This window comes from Trachurus trachurus (genome assembly GCF_905171665.1).
Source record: "Trachurus trachurus genome assembly, chromosome: 24".
NCBI classification, from domain to species: Eukaryota; Metazoa; Chordata; class Actinopteri; order Carangiformes; family Carangidae; genus Trachurus; species Trachurus trachurus.
The window spans coordinates 7,743,897-7,761,451 of NC_139910.1; the positions used below are offsets into that span (position 1 = coordinate 7,743,897).

At 38.8% G+C, this 17,555-nt stretch overlaps 1 protein-coding gene across 3 annotated transcripts in view; it reads right to left on the minus strand.

Annotated features, from left to right (window-relative positions):
* LOC311007906 (exostosin-1) overlaps nucleotides 1-17,555 on the minus strand; it is a gene marked incomplete at both ends in the record, with an annotated part of 283,911 nt that overhangs the window by 11,658 nt on the left and 254,698 nt on the right. For all 3 annotated transcript variants that reach the window (XM_084001313.1, XM_084001312.1, XM_084001311.1), the window contains one exon: nucleotides 7,364-7,453. In XM_084001313.1, the coding sequence (XP_083857439.1) occupies nucleotides 7,364-7,453 (90 nt within the window). The remainder of the gene's footprint in view (nucleotides 1-7,363; nucleotides 7,454-17,555) is intronic.

Consider the following 17,555-nt stretch of genomic DNA (forward strand, 5'->3'; position numbering starts at 1 on the left):
ATAAATCCTACAAAATGATCTTACTGTTGAATTCCCAACTCTTTGAAACTGTTTTTTTTTTTAAATAAAAACTCAACTGTAGTGTGTATGCAATGGACCAACCAATGCTTATAATAATGCAGATGCATAGTTTTGTATCTCTCTTCTTGCTAAATATGCATTTTTACTAACTTTTTGTGCATTTACTTTTACTTAAGTACAATTTATTTGGAGTAACAGTACTTTTACTCGAGTATGTTTTTCCATCAGTGCACCCCCCCCCCCCCCCCCCCCCCCCCTCCACGGTGTGTGTAATACATACTAATAGATCCTGCTAGGCCAAAATTGATCCGAGGTGCTGAGGGGTCAATCCGTCCAATAGATCTGTTACAAATCTCTCCTGACATTTGGGTTTAACATGTCCAATGTCATGAGATGAGCAGGAGTTACACCGCACTTGACAACACCAAACAACAAACACACACTTCCTCCTGCAGCGTCTAGGTCTTTTTCAAATGCGTTTTGAAAAGTTGTGTTTTCAATCTATCTTTTTTTCTTTCTTTCATTCTGCTCCCTGTGAAGCGACGGCGCCACCGCGGTGCATTCACTGTCGACTTCCATCTGATTCCACGGTGATAAAAGTGAGGAAAATATGTCTTAAACTGAGTTTGTATCCAGCAGTTTTCTTCTTTTTTTTTGGAGTGCTGCGGCTTTGATGATGTTTTACCAACAGCCTCAGCGTGGGCCTGGACACCCAGCTGGGGCGTGAGGTCTACAGTGCGATTACGAGCGGCTATTGCAGGGTTTGCAGCATCTTTTTGAATTACAGCTCCTCTCACCAGGTTCTCTCAGTGGTGCGTCATTACACCACTCTTAAAGCGCTCTCTCAGGTCTCCAACGCTTAGAAAGAGAACTCTCTCCTGTCTATAGCTGTCAACCTCCCAAAAATATGTGCTGTCAACTCTCCACAGAGTTTCTTTCACTGATTGCTTATGGCTTCTTTTATGAAACTTTAGAAAATAACAGTGTTGGAAAGCAACACTACACTACGCCGCGGGAAAATGGTCGACCGCTGCAACTCATACATCCAAGCAGGTCACACCAAAACCCCTCAGTGTGTGTGTCTGTGTATTTCACATTATAATCTATATTTTCAGGCTGCATGTGCTGCATGAGTGGGAAGATTGTACTTTTTCTTAACTGTTATAAAATCCTCGTTAGTCCAGGACTTGACCCTCAGCTCGGTTTAATAAAGAAAAGTAGAATGTATGATTTAAAGCTTGTGAAATGATGCTCAGAAATCATTTTAAATGTCACACTGTGTAAAACAGGAAAGACTGAACTCCACATGTAGAAATGTGTTTGAGCCTGACGGGGCAGCACAGAGGACCAGGTGTGAAACTTCACATGCTGAAACAGCAGAAATCCTGTTTTACAGCTAAAAATACTGTTGGTGCACATGTGACTTTAGTGTGATGCACGACGTCTGCTGTAGATTTTCACAAATGAAAGACTTTTTTTTTTAGATCTTTGATTGACCTTGTGTTTAATTTCTACTTAATTTTATTTAGTTTAGTTTATTCATAATATTTTTTACACATATGGCTACCTACCACTTTACAATAAGACTACTCTCGACTAAAGGATCTGTGAAGAGTTTATAACTAGTTTATTTATTTATTTTTTTGCCTTTAATTGACAGGATAGTGGAGAGAGACTGAGGGAATGTACAGATCAGCACAGGTGGGAATCAAACAGCGATCACGGCACTGGCCACCACTGGACGTCCAAGCATACTTAGGTCGTTCTTGTACTCAGACATGCGTATATAATATAACATGTCTTTTTTTCCCTTTGTTTTCCAGAGAGTGATATAAAACCACTGCTTTGATATTGTAACTCATCATCATTCACATGTTCAAAATCATATTAAAGTTCAAATTGAGTCCATAAAACACATAATAAACACGTCAGGCTCCAGATTTTGAGACGCAGTAAATCATATTGACTTCGGCTGATGCTCTGACAGAACATACATGCATCATGATGCATCTCTTCAGTATCTCTGGACCAATGATGAGCCTCAACACCTCCTTATGCATGGCTCAGGTCCAACATGTCTGTCCATCAGCTGATATCAATAAAGGTTGGGACCTCGACATTTATTTACATAATATTTATGTACTGTAACATCATACATCTAATGGTTTACAGCGACGAATGAACACCTCGCAGCAAATCTCGCGCATGTGCACAAACATCAATAGAGCCACTGGGAGCTACTGCTACAACAAGACTAAAAACAGAGATCAAATACATTTTTGATGAACAACTTTCTCATGTGGCGGCTTCAGGACACTTGGGTCAGTATGGACGAGCAGTATGGAGGTATCTGGATGTTTAATAGTGTGTGTTTTGGACGATTCAAAAGTGAACTCTATCCGCGGCCATTATATGAAAATCTGTTGCCAGCCGGACCCCCCCTGGAACTCCTAAAGCGTTTTGATGACTCTGAAAGTTCTCCAAACCCTTCCTTGGCATGACGGTGAGTAGAAAATTGATTTTGGGTGAAGTATCCCTTTAACATAAAGCTGTTCATTGTTGAGGAGAGACTTTCATCGTAACACATTGTGGCCCTAAAGTAAAAGCAGGTACAGTATGTAACAGAGGCCATTTAGGTAATATCATTATCTCTTCTATGGCTTCATGTTGGCGCTGACGGATGTTTTATGTGCTCAGTGAAAACCCTGCGTGCTGATTAAAGCAACAATGTCTTTAAGAAGAGCCTGGACCCGCTGACTTTACACCGCTGCTCCTTTAAATGAGAAGAGGATCGCGATCGTGCCGTCGCTGCTGGAGCACTATTTCCATATCCACCATATTGAAAATGTCTTCCAAAGGGCATAACGCAGCGGCACGCTTGGCCGCCCAATGAGAGACAAAAGCTTTGTCAGGTTTTTTTTTTCTTTTCTTTCTTTTCCAGTCGTTCTCCCCCTCTCTAATCTCTCCTCGTGGAATAACCATACGTTTAATGAGCCGAAACAATGTAATTATAAAAATTGGGCACAGCCGTTCTTCCGCTGAAGTGTTGGAATATGAAACAGTCCTAATAATAAATGTGTACAGTAATGTTCGCTCTTGCACATTTTCACTCACTTGACATGTTTCATCTGCTTTCAATAAATCCCCTCGCCGTGTTAAAAGGGCAATTAGAGCGACAGGGTTGTGAGCACAGCGAAAGGTTCCCTCCACTCCTTCTTTATGGTCTTTCTCTCTCTCTGTGACATCTTCCTCTTCGTCTCATTTCAAAAAAAGAAAAAGAAAAAACACACACAAGCAGCGTCGCCCCATAAAAGTTTAGCTGCTCGTATTGCTGTGCCACAAATTCTAGTGCCATAAAGTGTAATTGTGATCCCATTAGGGTAGAAAAGGTGAACATTGACTCGCTCTGATCAATAAAACATCTCCGAGTTTAAAGATATATTGGATCTCTCGGGCTCATTGGACTCACAATCCATTATGGATCGCAATCTTTTTACTTTTGTCCAGTGACAAGCGGTCGCTGTAGCTCCTAACGACTCTTAATTCAGCATCACACATGAGCTGCTCCTCATCACTGCACCGAATTAAGACGCACAAATGGTGGATATATATCGCACATATGTATCCAGCATTTTACATTTCAGTCATTTTAAATGTATAAACTAAAGCAGGATAAAAAAAAGTAGTACAGTCACCTTGGTAATGCTGTGAAGGGATGGATATTAAAGCTTATCACCGGCAATATATGAACTATTCTCAGCCAGAATATGACTTGAACAGACCATAAGTAGAAAGATAATGTGTTCTCTTCAGAGAAGTTATATAAATGGCTGAATCTAAATTAACAGTAGAAGTCACTTTGAAAGGACACTAAAGACTCTGTATGTCTTTTCTTGACCATCACGTCCAAAGTGTTCCTGCACCCGTGGGTTTATACTGTAGTTTGCATTGATGATCTTTATTGATATACTGTAGGTAGAAACAAAGATATTGTTGGGCAAGTGCAATACATCTGTTAAAGCAGATATCAGCTTCACGGCCGTTTCGGCTAATGCTGCGTTCAAGGCAGGCTTTTGAAACCGTAAGTTACAGCTTCAAGTCACAACTACGACTTGGTAGCGTTCCAGGTAACCCGTAGCTTGTGTTTTTACCATCCTGTTGTCTGTGAAAGTTCCCTATAACGGCCACTCGTAACTTCCGACCCGTGAACTCGTACCAGATCGAACTGGTATGACTTCACAGGAAGGAAAAACACAAAGTACGAGTTTCTTTGAACGCACCATGAGTTAGCAGCCCCCGCCCTTGTCAGGCATCAATTGGTCCTCGTGCTACGTCACCACATTCACGCGCATCCCTTGGCTGCACACACAGCCCTTCATGCCGTTCTCTCTCCTCATTGGATAACACTTGTATCCCACAAGGAAAATTTTCTCCTCGGGTTACAGCAGAGCAGAGTGACGGAGAGACTCGTGTTTAGGCTGAAATACTTCATGTAAGTGATTGCTGACGGAAAATAGGACTATTTAGGACTTATATTAACAAAAACATTCCACTGATATCTGCTTTAAAAATGCAACAATTCTGTGTCACAAGTAATTCCAACATGCACTCCTTTTTTTAGCTGCGTTACATTTTCAGTACTTGTAGTATTTTGCTCTTTTTGTCCTTTATACACTGTTAACCATAAAGTTGGAGTAAATTTGTTTTCAGACACGTTCCTACTTTTTCTAATTATAAAGGTTGATCATGGTTTAATTTACGCAGTGATATGTTTGGAAGAGGTTGATCAATAAAGTTTTGACTTTATCAAGAATAAATCACATTGTCACAATCATTTCATGAGAAGAGGTTAAAAAAAAAAATTCTATTCCAGCTTTATGGGAAACCATGTATATATTATTAAAATATACACTGCTGTGTGTGAGGACTAATTGTTGAATATCTAATTTACCATTATTTAATTGAAGTGTTATGTTTTCTGAAGAACTTGCACAACAAATATTGTTGTATGGAATATATAATGAAATCAAAAGCATTATTTTCTATTCAATTTCACATAATTATTCTATGTAGGTAGTAGGTAAAAATAACAATAATAAAATGTGATGAATGGAAACAAAACTGTGCAAAAAGTAGTGTATTAGGTTTTGAACAGAGCAACATTTTGATCAAACATAATGAAGATTGAACTAAAAACAAGACTGAAATTACCCACACAGACAAACACCAGAAACATGTGTGCATTAAAAAAACATCTTTTTCTCTTTGTTATTTCTGTGTTTCAGTGGTTTTTAGGAGTCTGCGAGCTCCGCTGCTGCCTGCGCTAACATGTCAAGGTATTGATTATGAAAAAGGAGGGAAATAGAAGCATCATTCCCTCCCCTGACAACCCTGTAGACAAACCACTGATTTGTAATTTGTTCTGAAACAGTGTGTCGGAGCAACAAACCACCCGGGTGCTTCAGATCCTCTCTCTTAAGTAACGAGTGAGATTTTAATCAAACAGGTACCCTGTGTTTTGACAGTGTAATGATACAGACACAGGGGTAATGGCTCTCGTAAAACTCCTCACTGCATGAAAGCACTTAGTTTTTCATTATACCCTTTTCAATAAGCCTCTCTGCTCTCCACTCCTTCCTTCTTGTAGCCTTGACGTTTCTGCTGCTTTTCTCTCCTTTTGTTTGTGTTTCTTCTTTTTCGCCTGCCATATTTTCTTTTTTTTTCTTTTCTGCTGTTTCTTCTGTCATCTATTTAACTTTTTCAGATGTTTTCCGCTCCTTTTTTTGTTTTATTTTTCTCCTGAACCACTTTTTTTTTTCTTTTCTCATCTTTTTCATGTTAAATTGAGAGAATGTGATCTTAACTAGATCCATCCCAACACCACACACTGCACAGTAATTTAATTAAGACTGGGCTTGGAGCGTCGTCTCTACACACTGAATCACCGAGCCTCGGCGATAATGATGTCTGTAATCGGAAGCCTTTGTTTTGGTTGGGCTCTGATGTCTGACTCTGGTGCTATGCCAGACTTTCTCCTCATCCTACTTAGTCTAATTTCATCTGATGCATTTGGAATTGACCCTTAAAGGCAAAGCACATTTTTTCACCTATAGCTCAGTGGCCATCGCACAGTTTTGGTTTATTGAGGCAATTCATTTGTAATGAATGGTATTCATGACTGTGCGTGGACTGACTGCCTCATTTCAGCGAGGATCAATACTGTGTTAAGACATCACCACCTTTTGCCACCGGCTGACATAAAACCATGCAGACTGGAGCTGGTTATAAAAACATTTCCACTGGCTTGAGTCCTGCAGAGGAGCCTTGAATTTCTTCACAGACTGTTGTGCAGCCAGATGTATATAAATTCATTCATGTAGGATTTTTTTAGCGAGGCATCAAAGCACTTTTTTCTTATAAAGTAAAATATAAATAAATCTGTACAAAACATTCACTTCACTAAATTAAATTAAATCAAATTAAGTTTCTCTATAAAGAAGCCTACAGAGCTGTGCAATAAAGAAAAAACGTATAGATGCGAAACAAACCATCACTCAGCCCTAACTTATAATACAACAACATGTTGGTTTAGTTTTTTTAAGTTCAAGTATGAAGCCATCAAGAACAAACTCAAGATTTTCAACCGATTCATGGAGCTGACATTAGCTTAGTTAGCTAGCTAGCTGCAGCTAATAAACTGCCAGTGACCCAGAAAATTCAAGTGCTGATTAGAAAATCAGGTGTTTTAAATCTTAAACAGATTAATGCCGCACTAATATTTATTTTAATCATTTATGTGGGCTATCACATGGGAAAACAAAGACGGTTTACTGTAGGTAACCAACGCTCATTTCACTTCAATAACTCAACTCAGCTTAGTTAGCTCGCTATAGCTGCAGCTAATAAGCTGCCAGTGACAGTGACCCAGAAAATTCAAGTGTTGCTGATTAGAAAATCCGGTGTTTTAAATCTTAAACGGATTAATGCGGCACTATTATTTATTTTAATCATTTAAACTACATGTATCACATGGAAAAACAATGACAGTTTAGCTAATAGACACTCATTTCACTTCAATAACCAACATCAACTCTTTGCCTTTAAGCAGGCAGCCAATGGTGAAGTGGATTCTTCACTTAAGCTGTTTAGTGAGTAATTAAATCATTTAGATACTAATCCAGATGTTTGATAACGGTGTTTGGTGCCCCCTGACTACCCCCCATGGTCTCTAGAGTGAGGCCGTCTCACCTCACTGTGTAGATAAAGAATCAGCGTCTCAGTTCACCAGCTTGCAAAGACGCCAGCGTCGCGCCAACCGCTTGATAAACTGTCAGCGACTCACCTCATTGGTCGATAGAACCGAGTCTTCATCCAGACTGAGAACAGCATCGGTGGCGATGACGTCGTGGGGGAAAAAACGACTGCTCATCATCTGTAAGGAAGAGAGACAGACGGGTATTATTGGTAATAATTTGTCAATAGCCTACATTTAACCTCTTGAATGCAACGAGTCACCTGCTCTTCCTCCAACACAGGAAGAACTTTTACACAAACATGTTTTCAGGAAACTTAAGGTTGTGGGTCCAGAGGTATGAAAAAAAAATCTTGGCAAAATAAACAGCCAATGAGAAAATGTGCTTGTGTACTCCCCGCTGTGCATCTATCAATCAAGCTGCTGACTTAATAGGTTTTGTGTGAGTCTTTATCAATTCAGTGCCTAACAGAAAGTCTAGTAGACCTTGATCCATTAGCCTAAAGAGGGCTGCTGATGATATTGACTTGTGATTAAAGTGTGAATTATTTAACTGTTTGTGCATGAGTAAAAAAAAAGAAAAAAGAAAAAGATCTGGGCCAAGTGGAAACAGTTTTCAAAGCACCACCTCCATGAAATACATTCAAACAGGGACAAAAGTGATTCAAAGGAAGTAAGACAGTCACATTATGCACTGAGCTTCCTGCTTTGTTGTGATCTGTTTCTGTTTCTCATGGACTTGATCTTCAGACTTCAGACTGATGTGCTCAGCTCAGCCTGCCATAAAACTCAGCTGCACTGTTTGAGAGGAACATTTGTTTTGGGGGAACTGCATTAGGAACTTAATTTCGCCTCATTTACTCTGGGATTAAAGAGGAACTATGCAAGATTTTTTTTTTTTTTTTGATGTGATGGTTAAATGACTTGTGGGGGGAGAATGGAGGCTCTTTGACTTCCACCTACTGTCTCTTGGCCGAAAACCAACCTTGCAAGACCATTGCCTCCGACCCGGTGTGCATCTTGCGAGAAGAATGGACTGCTGCTTTACAGCACTACGACAAACAGTGGCCTAAAACACACCCGGTAATCCGTAATCTCTTGTTAGACATTGCTCCATTTCCTTCTCGCCGGCTATGTTGAAAAAAGGGTTAGCTGTGAGTTTTTACAACAGTGAAAATATGCACTCTGAAAGTGTAGGGGGAGCTCCGTAAAGACTAAAAAGGCAAAAAAGTGACCAGACTTGCATAGTTCCCCTTTAAAGGCAGTTTAGATGCACACAAGAGTAATGTGAAAATAAGGAGAAGCAGTTTTTTCCTGGTGGCCATTTTTGTGTCTAGCAGCTCAAAACTTGCTTGACTATAAAAATATTGCAAAAATATTGTTTATACAATGTCACCAGGCTAGTTAAAGAGCTGATGCTGCAAATGTCAACACTGCAAATGTACAATGATCAAACATGAAAGGCACAATTGTGGATAAACCTTCAGCACACAAAAAAAGCACTTAAGATTCATCCTATCTATGTCGTCGAGGTCAGACCTTGACATTTTCACCGCTTAGCTAGAATAACAGTTCATGTTACATGTAATAATAATAACACATTTTATTTGTCAGCACTTTTACAAATGCTCAAAGACACTTTTCACTTTAAAAATCACAAGATACAGCAGAGTGAAAGTGAGATAAAATTAAAAACAGCAATAAAACAGTATAAAACACAAAATTATACATTAAAAGCTAATTTAAATATGAGTTTTGAGCATGGTCTTGAATGTTGGGGGTGTGTGTGGGTGCAGATGGGTTAGGGGAGTGAGTTCCAGAGCAACGGAGAAGGCTCTGCCCATACAGATATTTAAATCTCTACACATACTGGTGCAGGTGAAACACACAACATAAGAGTCATTATTTTCTTTTTCTCATTTTTGGTCAATTATTCCATCTAAGATTTCACATCATATTTAAATTACACCCCATGTTTACCACACCAGTCACACCAGTGACGCTTAATTTAGATTCACTATCTGAAATAAAGTTGATTGAATCCGTCCCCCCAGGGGTAACATTAAGAAGCTTATTTTCCGAAGTAATACCACAAATATCTGCAAGGTTAATGTCTGCTTCCATCTCGGCTTAATGAGCCAACGGATGCTGAGTGCAAAATTCATCAAGAAATTAAGCGTAACATCAAAACGAAATTGAACGCAAATCCCCTAAATTCTTCCGATGTTTTGAGAGAGGCACATAAAAGCTGCCGTACATCACCGCTTCAAGTGACAACTCTTGGCAGAGAGTGTTTCTTTTTTCTTCTACTTTTTCGGATGGATGCTCCATAATCAGCAGGAATGTAATTAGTTCAGTCAGGACGGTGTATGTAATAGTTTCTCGGCTTTCGTTTAAAAACCACCATCACAATGTAATTGGTTATAGTAAATTAGCCACATTCCTAATCATCAATGGAGTTCATCCCTCGCTAATGGTCTGAAGGTAATACATTTAAAATATCAAAGATTTGCAGGAGACTGAAGGAACAAATGCCCAATTAATCATATTTTTTAACATTTCTGATGGATTCCTTGTTGTTAATTTTCTTTTCTTTCCTTTTCTTTAATCTTTTATTAAGATTTGAACAAATGTGTTTGCATTTCATCAATATATTGGTTTATTTATATATTAGATAAATGGCTGTTTATGTCATTTATGTCATTGCATTGGTGCTCTGTAGTAAGCTTCAAACTTAAACCTAATGTAACTTGGTCCAGATCTCTAGCTGTGGTTGAACCTGGCGACTCATTCTCGCCATCTGGAACCAGAGCTGACAAAGAGATGATGTCCAATTCCCTTGTGTCAGAACTTTCAACTCTATGTTATGATCTTCATCTGCTCATTAAGATTGAGTTTGTCTCCAAGGCGTTGAGCTGTTTCCAAGGTCAAGAATGATCTGCCAAGTCAAAATGGATGAGAAGTTCCAGGAGTAACCAGCATCAACACAGCTGAGCAACCGACCAAGAATGGGCGACCACGACCAACCAGCAAGTAAGTGACAATTGAGTTGAGATTGTTTTGTACATTTTTGCCTCATTATTTTGCCTTATATAAAGGATCAGAGTCTTTCTCCAGTCTTTTCCCTGTTCTGGATATTTTGAGCTCCTGGATGGTGTTGTTGTTGAGCCCTTCAACCATTCCAACTCTTTGGTCTAGATCTTCGACTGTACACAAAGATGGACGACACATCTCTACTTCTTCCCACTCTACAAAGGAATTGAGGTCATGCTCATGTAGCCGATGTTATCTGGCCCTCTGCGTTGTGTTCGGTATGGACTGCTCGAACCCTCATCTCCCGCACGGGGGGCTGCGATGCAAACTGTTGTGCCAAGAGGTCAATGACCGCTTGGCAATCGGGTTTGCACGTCCTTTATGGGTGAGTGAGTACACCCGGACCCTCTGTTACACTCATACAGCTGCCGGACCCAATCACAAGTTAATCACAGCTGTAAATCATGACATCTCACTCCTAAATCAATGCATCGAACAGCTGATTGAAACCAAACTCGTCAGAGCGACGATCACCTGACCAGTGACACGCTTTAGCACAACGACAACCTCTAATGACAGAGCCCATCCTAAGGGAAAAGCTAATGACCTATACTGCAGCCAGATGTTGTGAACTGCCACATCGTCCATCTTTATACAGTCAATGATCCAAACCAAAATAACTCGACCCGAATTGTCACCCTAAATTTGGTACAGGTATCTATGGGGCCACGTTTTGACTTCAGATTGGCACAAATCGTTCCACAGATGTTCACGGTTCCCAGAAGATGTGTCCTTATGTCTTTAGCGATCATCTGACGTTCCCTTCAGCACCATCCTCGAAGCTGACAGCCGTGAAACCTCTCAATAACTATTGGATGGATTTCCCTGAAGTGTGCTGCAGACGTTCATTTGCATCGGCGCAAAGCGGTGCTGTGCCTCCTCCGTGCAGCCTCTCAGAGCCGCTCTCATTGCCTGTAGACTCTTGTTTATTATGACTTGTCAACATTGATTCACATCACATCCATTTTGAAATTAAAACTATCCATCCAGTGCAATATTTTTCCCCTGGTTTTGATAGAATAATGATGCCCGATGATGGATTAAATGCTGTGTCAGATGCTTTGCCACTTATAAAAATATATTTTGCCTTCAAAATGATCAAACTGAAAGGCACTTTGATACAGATTTAAAATATTGCCCTTTGGCACTTTGAGTAAATGTCAGTAAAGGTACTGGCCTTGAACACCTCATATTGGCTCAAGTCTGTCACTACCTGTCTGTCATTGAACCCCCCAACACCACCAACTCCAACCTTACCCCCCTCCGCCCTCTGGCTGGTTTCAATGTTTTTCTGCCTCTGGACAGAGATTAGATCCCACCGAGATCTGTGGCGGTTCAATGGTCTGAACCTTATCTTCGCAGCTCGTCTTCCACCCATTTACTCTCTTTATATTTGCTATGACTCCTGCTAATTCAAGGGGAGATATCTGGTCTTTCTTTGTGTCACAGACAGACCTGTTTCTAAATTACAATCAAAGGTCAAAGGTCACATGGCAATCTACAGCACCACTAAAACTGTGGCGAGACACTTTCTCTCTTGATGGACATTTCACTTGTCATTATTGGGGAGAGAAATGTTATACTGGCACTTCAAAGATGTTCAGCTTTTATACGTCAGAGCAGGTCTTCATCACAAGTTCAGACCAGTTTATTTATGTCTGATTTTACCCCAATTATCCAGATGTAAATATGCAGAAAGTCTTATATACAGTATATTTCATCAGTGTTACAGTTTTGTAATGAAGAAAAAACTGCAAAACATCATCTTTGAAAAATAAATTTAAATAAATTCTTTGGGAAAATGGATTTGAAATACAATTGCACAATTGTAAATTTTAGTTTTAGACTTTTTTAGCTGAAGAAAGTGTGTTGACAGCTAAAGAGTTAGACGCCTTAAAATGACCTTACAAGGCAATGAATATTACATATGAACAATGTTGTAAATACTCTCTATGTTATAGTATTATAACAAAGAGAGTAATTATAACATCATTCATTTTTATTTCTCTGATTAAACAAAACAGACATCAGTTCTGCATGACTGAAAATAATAAATACAATTTTTCTTTTTGTCTTTTCATGTATTATAGCCTAAGGACAGTCTTTTTGTCTATTTAATTTTTTTTTTTCTTAAGTAAGGGTGGTTTGTAGGACAACGGTTCTGCTGTGAGTCAGTTGCCCTGAACCTCTGCTCAATGAGATTTCAATGGGGTCCTACTTGACCTTTGACCCCGTGACCTTTATGCTCCTTTGGTATAATTTAAATGCATAGTTAAGGAGTGAGGATCGATGCTGAAGATTAACTTATCAATATATAATTGAGGGTGTGGTGGCAAGACACAACAACAGTGAAAGGTGATTGATGAAGCGGAGGAATAGTGAACACATTAGTGGTGAGTCCATGGATCAGACCTTTGATAATATTGATGAGTGAGTCATAAATGCTGAGTCAGAGGGACCTTCATTACAGCAGGACCAAGCTATGAAGAGTCAGATTCATCTGATCAAAAAGTCAATCACAGTCCTACAGTGTCTCTCTGAAATATTAAACTACCAAGTCTGATATTGTTGAAGATTGATAATGGTTATTTGTGTGGAAATGATCAAATTGAACTGTTCTTTTTAATAATTTGGCTGATAGTTATCAGTTTTAATAAATCCTGAAGGAGTATTTTAACATATTCTAATCAGAGAAACATTTTGTTCAAATGCTTTGAGCAACTAATATTGTCTGATTTCATTTTAATAAGATTCTTCATGTAATTTTGTTAGAATCCAAACACGTATTATTAACTTTCATTTTCATCAAACTAGAAAGTGTAAATAAGCTCAGAGATAGAGTTTAGACCTGAGATCCACTAAATTACTGAGCATTAACATTAATTAAGTTTGATTAAGAGTCTGATTCATTTTTCAAAAACCTGCAGCTCCGACCTGAAAATGAGAGCAACAGGGAACATGTAATATTTATACCTCATTGATGTTGATTGTTCTCACTCTTAATGAATTGTCTTCTTAATATTTTTTTTCCCACAAATGAGCTGATCCAAGTAAAGAGAACTATGAGGTTAATGTTTTCAAAAAGAAATACATTTTTGATCTGCATAAAAAAGTTGAACTGGGACTCTACTGTATCAATCGAGCTGAACGACAAAAACACAGGAGACTTTCAATTCAATATGATTCTATTTGATTCAATTCAATTCAATTCAGTTTAGTTTAGATCGGTTTAATTAGGATTCTATTCAATGAGATTGGACTAGATAAGACAATAACATTAGATTAGATACAGTTAAATTCAAATGAATTCAGTTTGACTGAATTCAATTAACTTGAATTAAATTAAATTTTATTCATTTCAGTTTGATTCCTTTGAATTGTTTTTATATTTTGGCCTCTTACCAACAGGCAGCACTTCTTTGTAACTGACCATATTCTTTTAATACATAAAAAACAAACTTATTTCCTTGTTGAAGGCTTGTGGAGAAAAAGAAAGTAGAATATTCAAAATAGTCAACAGAGGCAGTGAACACAAAGACATCACAGAGGGTTCAGGTTCTGGAAAGCGAGAGCGAGTCGAAGCTGATGAAGTGTCTCCACTCAGAGTAGCAGAGTAGATACACTCATAACCAACAGCAAATTACTGCTCCACTGAGGCAAATGACAAACTTTGTGTTTGTGTGTTTATGTGTGTGTCTTTTTGTTATTACAATGACAACAAACACAGGGAGCGGTCGGAGGGAAATACACTGAAGAGCATCTGTCGGGGCCGCACGACAATATACCAAACGACTAATTATACGACCATGGGCGCTGCTCAGTACTGACACACACACACACACACACACACACATATATGGACGCATGTATATTACCTCTGAGATGTGGTTTATTGTCACCAGTGGAAACATTGTTCCTGTGTTTGAAGGGGAAAGGGGGGGGGGGAAACATTTACATGAAAACAAACAGAAGCAATTAGACGACAGAGAGAGATGGAGAGAGGCTGCCAGCCGGGGAGAAAGTGATGGAGTGTATTTCTGGGATGGAGCCGTATTGTTCAAATTGATGTGAAAATGAGTCAAATTAAAAACATGAGACAATTTCCTCTCTTTTATGAAATATCACTTCGAAGTTGCGGCTTTGTCTGTGTGTGTCTGTGTGTGTCTGTGAGAGCAGAATATTAACCTCTAATACTGTAAATCAGAACAATCTCAGGAAAGTCACACTCTTGGCTCGACTCTGATAACCAACAATCAGAACTCATCTGGCCTCGTCGATCTCGCCGCCAAGACTCAATCTGAACTGGAACCGGCGCTGCATTAGGATTTAATTAAGACAGGAAGTGACATTAACTAATACACTGTACAATACCACTTCATCATTGTCTCTTTATAGGCCGGTCTGCATTGTATTCTATTGTTCCAGTGTCGTTTTGTACAGATGTGGAACATGATATGGAGAGAAAGTGTAGTGACTTAATGTTATATTGAATTATTGACTGGTCACATCTCGGTGGGTTTGTGATGATAATTTTGTTTCACTGTAGCCAAGACCTAAAAATACTGACGTCAACAGCACCACTTCACAATAAGAGTCTTTTTTTAAAAGAGGTTTATAAATAGATTATTCATACAATAGTAAACAATTTGTAAACACACATAAACAGTTATAAACAAGTTATAACACAGTTTATATGTAGGCTATGGGTGCAGACTCACTATTTGGCAAGATTAAGTAAATGCATATTAGATAGTGACTTACAATCAGGTTAATTGCTAATAATGAGATAATGAGATGAGACATGAGGCTTAACAGTAGGGATGCACGTGGGCTCACTATTTGGCAAGCAACAGGTCATTGTTGTCCTTTTTATCTAATATATTATGACATCTTAGAAATAATTTAAAACGTGTTTAGCCATGAATAAATCCTTCATAAGAGGAGTTTTATTTTGAAGTGGTACCTTCTGAACTGTGTTGAGCTAGCTAGCATTTTTAGCATCCCTTTGCTAAACAGATAGCCTAACATTAACTTCCTGTCAAAGTTGTCAACTCCCTTAAACTTCATAGTTTACAGAGAGATACAGTACCTCACAACACTGGTAAAACACACTGACATGTTTCTGTCTTAGTGTTGATTAGTGTCTCCATCAGTTTTTACATTTCAGTAACTCCCAGTGTGCTCTGGGAAAACCAACGTGTTTCCAGTGTTTCACAGGAGATAACATCATTTCTGCTGTTTGTCACACGCTAATCAACTTCGAAGAATGAAAAGATTCATGCAGTTTTATAATACCAACATAATGTTTCATATTGTTGTGCTCACACAATGGCCTCAGTGTTTCCAAGGTCCTGGTTACGGCCCTGTCATTCAGCTTAGAGAGACCTAAACATAATGTATCCCTTACAAGTGCTTCAAGTGTTTTCAGTGAAGTTTTTGTTTCCAACGGCGAAACTGAAAATTAGTGTTACTGTTCTACCTCCATATTTTAGAAGCTCCGGCCTCCCACACAGGTGTTGTCGCACGTTTTTAACCATTTAACCTCTATTCAGGCTGATTTGGAAAAAAAAGGTGTGATTTTTCCACCCTGACAGGTGTGACACCAGTAACTGAACAGAGTCGGGGGAAATGTCAACTAGTTTCTTTTTAAATAGTTTTGTGTTTCTGTTTGCAGCACAAACTCCTGATTCTGAGATAAATGAAGCGAGTTTTTAAACTTTAAGAAAAGCTCAGAATTGTGTGAAATAACACCACAAATCAACATGACTGATAAACTGATCTACAAAGCAGATTTGTTAGTAAATACGATTGGAGAACTTGTTCAAATTGAGCTCTTGTCATTATATTAGCAAAGTGTCGGCGATGTGATTTCAACTGTGTTTGCAGCAATGCAAAAAGGACACTTGTGAGCAGACCAACAATGCAACACTGCCAGGAGCTAATTTATAAGAACACAAAGCAAAAATAAATTTAGTTTGAGAAGTTAAACCTGGTGTGTTTCAGGCCTGATGAGCTTTAATCAGGGTCCACTCTTGTTTTTCTGCAGGTTATAATATAATGACAATGTACCGGGCTCAGAACATCTGGTATTCTCAGGGTTATTTGCTTAATTTCCTGACTCATTTATCACCAAGTGAAGCTCTGAACGGTGCGGAGCTCCTCCCCGAGCCCAGCTGCACTTCACAGGATCAGTTTAGCTTGAGATGAGCCTGTCACTGGGGACGCAGAGGGTTTTATAATTTGAAGATTTTCTGATTCCCGCAAAGTTTAACTTGTGACTGAATCCTCGGCAGGCATCTCCAGCTTCAGCTCAAAGCTGAAGGCTGCAGGGCGATAAGACGCCTGCTGTCAGAGCCTTTTTCTGCACAGCTGAGAAACAATCTCAGACAACTACAGGACCTCTAATCATGTTGTGACACATCTGTATCAGATCAGTTTTTCAGTATTTGCTGCTTTTTATTGTTGATTATAAGATTCATCATCAAGAGTGAAAGCAATAGAAAACCAACAATTTACATACAACATTTTAAATTACCATCTATGTGAGAACATTTCACAGTGTTCATCACATTACCCTTCATCACATATCTTTTTTATTTGATCTGCTGTTTTTTTTATATATATATTTCAAGACTTTGTGAAATGTTTCATAATAAATTCAACATAGTTAGTGTGAAAAAAAGTTGTGATAAAATCATCATATTGAGCATATCCCTCTACTAGTTTCATGTCTGAGTGGTTATCAGACATAATGAAATGACCTCTCAGACATAACACCGTCATCACTGAGCTAATCTGCTGCTATTTTGGGACGGAGGTCTGATTGAGCCATTTGTTCAAATGTTCAGCTGAGCTGCCATTTTATCCTGCAAAAAATAATAACAGGGACAAAAAGAGTTCATCCAGTTCATGAATTCAGAATTGGAGCATTTTCATATGGAGGCACATTTTGGCCACATTATCCAGGAAATAACAGGATGTCAATAACTAGTATTTAACCTTGGTGCTGTTAGATTTTCCGACTAAACGTGTCTTTGAACATCTCTTTTTTATTTTTTTTATTTTTACATTAAGGCTCCCTCCTTTCTTGTGTCTTCTATAGAAAACAGCTCGAGGCCAAAAAGGTTGATAATTTAATTTCTGACACAGGGCGCCAATAAAATCTGCTGCCAAAGTACCTTTGAGCAAG